At 51.0% G+C, this 6,486-nt stretch overlaps 2 protein-coding genes across 2 annotated transcripts; both read left to right on the forward strand.

Annotated features, from left to right (window-relative positions):
- Positions 1-435: 435 nt before the first annotated feature.
- CONPUDRAFT_63239 (uncharacterized protein) lies at positions 436-3,888 on the forward strand (the record flags this gene model as incomplete). Its single annotated transcript, XM_007774679.1, has 17 exons — positions 436-765; positions 1,089-1,282; positions 1,403-1,637; positions 1,836-1,992; positions 2,117-2,187; positions 2,235-2,306; positions 2,360-2,435; positions 2,492-2,583; positions 2,644-2,743; positions 2,796-2,915; positions 2,965-3,027; positions 3,081-3,132; positions 3,184-3,457; positions 3,512-3,523; positions 3,580-3,694; positions 3,749-3,796; positions 3,848-3,888. 17 exons carry the CDS (start codon positions 436-438, stop codon positions 3,886-3,888), a joined length of 2,052 nt encoding a protein of 683 aa, XP_007772869.1.
- A 327-nt stretch (positions 3,889-4,215) lies between these two features.
- Positions 4,216-5,398, forward strand: CONPUDRAFT_157743 (uncharacterized protein; the record flags this gene model as incomplete). Its single annotated transcript, XM_007774773.1, has 2 exons — positions 4,216-4,554; positions 4,610-5,398. 2 exons carry the CDS (start codon positions 4,216-4,218, stop codon positions 5,396-5,398), a joined length of 1,128 nt encoding a protein of 375 aa, XP_007772963.1.
- Positions 5,399-6,486: the final 1,088 nt, after the last annotated feature.

Genomic DNA, 6,486 nt, shown 5'->3' on the forward strand with positions numbered 1-6,486 from the left:
GAAGTTCTCGACCATTCGAGAGGTTCACACGTCAAGCACCGCCCGGCGCATTGGTAATACAGCTCCGGTAAGCTCGACGAAGTTAAGTATTGCGATAGTGACATTCTCTGAATATTGCACGATAAATGTAGCAAACAGACGAGGAGCCTGAGGGCGTCCGCAGTGGAGACGACGCTATTCTTACATCGGAACATGAGGACGGCGACTTATCTGATGCCTCAGTCCCAGCCATGTCACAGCCATCGCAGGCAGATCCTCATGGCGCGAGCCAAGAGAGCGGTGAGCACTTTCACCTTTAGAAAAATGCCAGGGCAGTTGACTTGAGCTGGATTGGGGTGCTGGGGTTTAGGGGCTACTGACAGCGTGCCTTCCAGAACTAGACTTAGAAAGCAGCTGTCAGCGACCATGGAAGTTGACGAGGGCAGCATGAATGATATGACGGCGATTACAACGCCTGGTAACTCGCCGCAAAATCGCACGTCTACTGAGATCGTTCGCGCTGGGGAGCCATCTGACCAAGCGGCTCCTACCGGCCAGAAGCCTCGCCGGACTGTCAACAGCGCGCGGCGGGCAGCAGCCGGCAAGGCAAAGGTTAAACCGGAAAAGCCCAAGCTGATGACCCCGGTGGAGTATGCGCAGCACGTCCTGTCTGACGAGCGCAAGGCAAAGCTTCACAAGACAGACCACCTCAGTGGGAGATGCATTTTCTACGCTGGGGGCGATTATCAGTACGCCAGCGAGTCTACGCGAGGAAAGATGGAATATGTAGGTAGCAGTCTCGCTTCTCGCCTCGCCTTCGGACATCTATCCCTTTTCTCCTCAATATTTTTCTTCTTCGTGATTTTCCTTACGAAAGAGACGTCTGATGGAGTGCCGGCTCCGTGTGGTGTACCTGGACTATACTTCGGAACGTGTGCATGGTGCATCACATTGATCCAGAAGAAGGGCACGCAACACCACGGTGATCATTTTGTAACAGCTGATTCAGATTCACGCTCGTTATGGAACTCGTTCGAACTGTCTACGCATTTACCATCCGTCGTCGTCAAACGTAGTGCTAATATTGTGCTTTCACTGCCATTAATCAGATCGTGAAACATGGTGGGACGCTCGCGCCGACGTTTGACCCCGAGGTCGTTACGTACATCATCACCGACACCACCGCCCGCCCCACCCTTCGTGCGCTCGGCCTCAAGTCCCTCACCGAGATTCCGCAGCACATCCCAACGGTGAAGTGGTCTTGGGCCATCTCGGTCGTGAGCCGTGCTCAAAAGGCCGCCGAGTCAGCCAAGCGAGAGGCGTTGAAGGCGAAAGCCAAAGCGGGTGAGAAAGGAAAGGAAAAAGAGGAGGGGAAGAAGACGGGGGTAGGGCACACGGGTGGCCAGTCGAGCGTCGGCAGCAGCCACGTTCCGAATCAAATTTTACAGCGTGAGGACACGCTGATAAACTTTGACTTCATGCACGCGGCGTTCGCCGAGCGCATCGATGCTGGCAGCGGGTGGCAGAAAATTACGAGCGGGCGTGCAAAGGGCGGGGCAGCGCTGCAGCGGCTCAAGAAGGAGGAGGACAAGGGCAAGAGTAAGAGCGACGTGGGTGAAGGGGGGCCGTCGAACGGCGACTTGAGCATTATTTCGTGCGTAAAACCAAGCGGGTTCTATATATGTAGAAGAGCCGATTATAGGCGCTTGTGGACTCCATGGTTTCCTTGTTCGCGAATTTTCTCCCGGTTTACTCATGTTGATTTTAGGGATTTTACGCAAGAGGTTTCGAGTAGGGATATTCCCGCACCAGGTCCCCGTCTCCAAGTCCTCCCACCGCCACGTCTCGCTCTGAAGCCTGGCACAGTTGTCCCTTCAACACACGATAATCCGTCGGTGGACGCCTCTGAAAAAATCGACCCGTCTGGCAGCCTCGATCCCCCGGGTGACGAAAAGTCAAACGACCCACTCGCAGAATTTTACGCGGAAGCCAAGGCCGAGCAGGACGCAGGGGGTGTAAGTTACTGCGCCACCGTTCACACGACCTCATTTCCATCTTTCTTACCTGCATCTTGTCTAGTGGACCGAGGACAACGACGAGTTTCAAAGCGAGAAGGACGAGCCGGACGAACGACAAGATACTCACAACCGTGATAAGGACGAGACCGAGGATGAAGCGTCGCCAGTCAAGGCTAAACCGGCCAAACGAGTAAGCCTTTCAGGTTTCTAACAGCGACGATTTCTTACGTGTCTTAGGGATGGACGTGTGACAAGAAAGAACCGCAACTTCCAACAAAGGAATGCGCCAACCAAGACGTCGTCGACGCTGTATGTCTCTCTACACCACTTGACGAGGCCCACCACTCACGTTTTCCGGTCAGCTCGAACAGCTTATGGAGCTTCACAAGGCCAAGTCCTCGGAGGACGATCGCTGGCGCGTCTTCAGCTACGGAAAATGTACGTTGAATAATTACAACCCTATTCTGAGTATACCCTGATAAATTCGTGACCAGGTATTCGTGCTCTCAAGAATCACCCCAAGCGCATCAAGTCACTCAGCCAGGCGCGGGCCATACGCGGAGTCGGAGAGAAGACTGCCATGAAGGTGAGCGGCTCTCTAAACTCCTCGTCTCCGTTACGTTCGAACTACTCAACGACCGCTTAGATTATGGAGATCATCGAGACCGGTGGCTTGAAGAGGATCCAGTACGAAAATACGGAGGACGTAGAAGCCACGAAAATCTTCCAGGGAATATACGGTGTCGGTGAGTAACAGTAGTCGCTGCGTCTGCGGAAACAATTAAATGGTTCTTCCAGGTCGAAACACCGCTTTCGCCTGGTACGCCAATGGCTGCCGCACTCTCGACGATATCAAGATGTGCAAAGGAGGCATCAAGGTTTCCGCGGTACAGGAAATTGGGATCAAGTTCTACGACGGTAAGACGTCTCGGCAGTACTATTGATACTGGCTTAATACCTTCCGTAGACATCAATACTCGTATACCACGGGCGGAGGTGCAAGAAATTTTCGATCGTATCAAGTCTGTTGGTGCGTAACTCCCAGTCTCAAAACGCCTAGTTTCTGAAGAATTATTGTTTTAGCGCTCGACATGGACCCGAAACTCTTTATAGAAGTCATGGGTAGTTTCCGGAGGTACGCTCTTGATCCAGCCTTCGTTTGAAATTTACCCTGACCATTTTACAGAGGAAAAGCCGATTGCGGAGACATCGACGTCCTCATCACTCGCGACACCGCAGACGGCAAAACTCATGCAGGGTTTCTATCCAAGCTACTGGATGAACTTCACGAGCTCGACATTTTGACGGAAGACCTGTCTGTGCCTGACGACTATTCGGACCTCGAGCTCTGCTATCGCGGGCTGTGCATGCTTCCGGGGCTTCCAGGTGCCAGACGACGGAGAATCGATATCCTATGTGTACCGTGGGAATGTCGGGGAGGGGCTTTACTTTATTATACGGTACGTCTTTTCATCCTCATTTCAGGATATCTTTGAGCTGACGTCTCAGTTTAGGGAGACGATATTGTGCGTATTCGAATCCAACGTTCCAACTAATACCTGAAATCAATCGTCGCAATTAGTTCAATCGTGCTATGCGCATGAAGGCTAACGTGCTCGGCTACTCTCTTAACCAAAGGGGATTGTACGCTGGAGTCGTGCGGGACCCGAAGGATAGACGGGTCAAGCTTCACGGAGGTAAGGAATCCTCCTCTAACACATCTTTGGCGAGCGTTAAAACACCGTCTTTAGGTAGTATTATCGCGTCAGAAACCGAAGAAGAAATATTCAAAGTGCTAGGTAGGTCAAAGTCACCCCACACCGTTGATGATTAAGCTGACATCTCCATAGGCGTTCCTTGGCAAGAACCTCACGAACGTGTTAGAGGATGATGATATTTTTTGGGTCCTACATGATCCATGATGGTCACCGAATGCAGGGGCGGTAGTGCAGCATCATGTAGGATGAATGTATGCGCGTTCCATAATCCTTTCTACAACTGTACACCTTTACAAATTCATATTTACTCTTCTTTGACATTGATTCTGCTGTACATAATTTATTTCAGGTGATGAAGACGCCTGTATCACTGGTAAGGCGTTGGGAACTTCAGGCTCTGAAAGAGCGAGAGGTGCAAGGACGTGACCAGCCCTAAAGTAGGCGCTGTTAGGACGCGTCACCAAGTCAGCCTTCTCTCCACCTCTTACCTTATCTCTGCCATGGCTGCTATCGCAACTGAGGACCACGATCTGCAGGGGCTTGAGCTAGCTCAACAAAAATTCGGCCCACTTCTTTCTCCTATTTCTGGAACTCCTCACGACTGGACAAACTACGTTATTAGTCGCTCCGAAACTGTGGAGAAGTACGGTTGTGAGGATGGTAGCGAGCATGAGGCATCTCTCAACAAGGACTACGGCCATGATTGTTGTGGTCACCTTCAGGAGAGCATCCGGGAGCGTGTAAAAGAGATGGAGGAAGAGTTGCAAGTTCCAGTTGGTACCTTCCAGAAGTGCATCTCCGTTCTCCAGCGAGACACCGACATGAACGAAAATGAAGACGTAAGCTATCTTTTCCCGATATCTTCGACCAAATCTCAGCACATGTATCCATTAGCCTCAATGTGCAGACAACGTTGTTCGTATTTATAGTCCAAGCTGCCCCTCATGCATCGACTTGCACTTTCACTACAGCAACTACGGAGGCTGGAACTACTCTCTGGGCTTTAAAATCCTTCGCCAACTCCCCGCTCATGGTGCCAACTATCGCTATCGTGGCTGGCTGCCGGATAGGCAGCCTAGCGACTCCGAATACTCTAGAATGCATACGCGCTGCGGCTGGAGGTCTATTAGCTGGGGCTATACGGTCAAGCTGGAGTCCCACTGTGCCCCCGAGTTTGAATGTGGCGAGGTTGACCTAAACCTGGAAGGCGTGCTGGAAATCCACAAGATTCTCTTCGGTCCTATTAAAGAACCGGAGGATGAAATGGACGCAAAAGAGCGAGTGGCCTACCGACGCAAACTTGTAGCATCTGTTCGTCTTCTTCTGGCAGCTATGGGGATCGGCTATAAAGTCGCATGCGAGGACTCCGAAGAAGACGTCACCTCTTCCGAGATCGAAGGCATGCACTGGGAGCTTGAATCTCTGTCCTGGGACTCCTGGGTTGCTAGAGGTGTCAGGAAGGCTTGCGGGTTCGAGCTCTCACGCGATGCAGCTCAGGATGCTTCCAGCAAGGAGATGCGGCAGCGGGACGCGCAGGAAGCTTACGAAGCAGAGGATCGACGACAGCGTCGCATGGAGCGCGGGCTGGGTGATTTTTACGACGACGACGACGACGACGATTATGATGACGAAGACGATGACGAGGGGGATGATTGCGAAGGGGTGATGTTTTCTGCTGTCTAAAACTTAGGTGGCACAGTGGCTTCATAGTGTTCGATGCTCTTTCTTGAAAGACGAAGGCCCCGCGCGCCTGACTGTCTTGGTACAGATTGTTAGTAGGATAGAGATGCTTAAGATACTGTCGATTGAAATGAAAAAGTAATTATATCGTCACGTAAAATATTCCATTGATACTCACCGTATCGCTGGGGGAACATTCGCGTATCTCTGATAGGCTCTGAGTGTTTGTTTTTCCGCCTTCACTAACCAATGCCTCTCCTCTGGGATGAACCCAAACCGGGTGAGCCAGAGCCAGAAATATTTGATGAATTGACGGCGGTTACGGTCACGTCTTGACGGTCTGCAAATCTCAATGAGTCCTGGGCCTGATGCCCGATTACACGTGCCAGATGACCTTGGGGTCAAAGTATCCACGTTACTCTGGGTTACATCACTAAATGGGCGGACCGAATATAAGTACATGAGCAGTAGTAGAATCCGTTATAACTGACACCGTACCTTAATGATATTTCGAATCTCCAGCACGAGTGGAGCGTAAAGTCCGTTTTTAACATGTGGGAAATTAGACCAAAATCAGACGGTGAAATGGTCAGATCAGGGATGATATTATAATATTGATGGCTATCTTACCGCTGACAGTGCCTGCATGATAATTACATGATAAAAACTCACACCATATGATGAGGACTTGCAATCTCGCCCATGATTCCAATGACAATACATTCATTGTGAACATTATATAGTACAGCATGTAGCATTAATCGAGGTTAAAACAATGAACGAGGTAAATACACGAGAGCAGCAGCGATTCACGAGAGCAGGGACACAAGAGCAGCAGCATGAGAGCAGCAGCAGCAGACGAGAGCAGGAAGTCTGGGCAGAGATGCAGAGCTTATAGACCGTGAAGCCGACAGTCGGAAGGGAGCAAGAAATAAAAACATACGTTTGGGGGAACACAGGCCCAGGACAAACGATCTCGGGGAAGGGAGGAGACGTGAGCGAAATGACGCAGTGATACACTGATATAACACACCCAGTTGCCAGTCCTCTCTGCCGGTGGTTTCCCCCCTGTACTGATCCTGATACTCTTT

This window comes from Coniophora puteana (assembly GCF_000271625.1).
Source record: "Coniophora puteana RWD-64-598 SS2 unplaced genomic scaffold CONPUscaffold_13, whole genome shotgun sequence".
Lineage (NCBI taxonomy): Eukaryota > Fungi > Basidiomycota > Agaricomycetes > Boletales > Coniophoraceae > Coniophora > Coniophora puteana.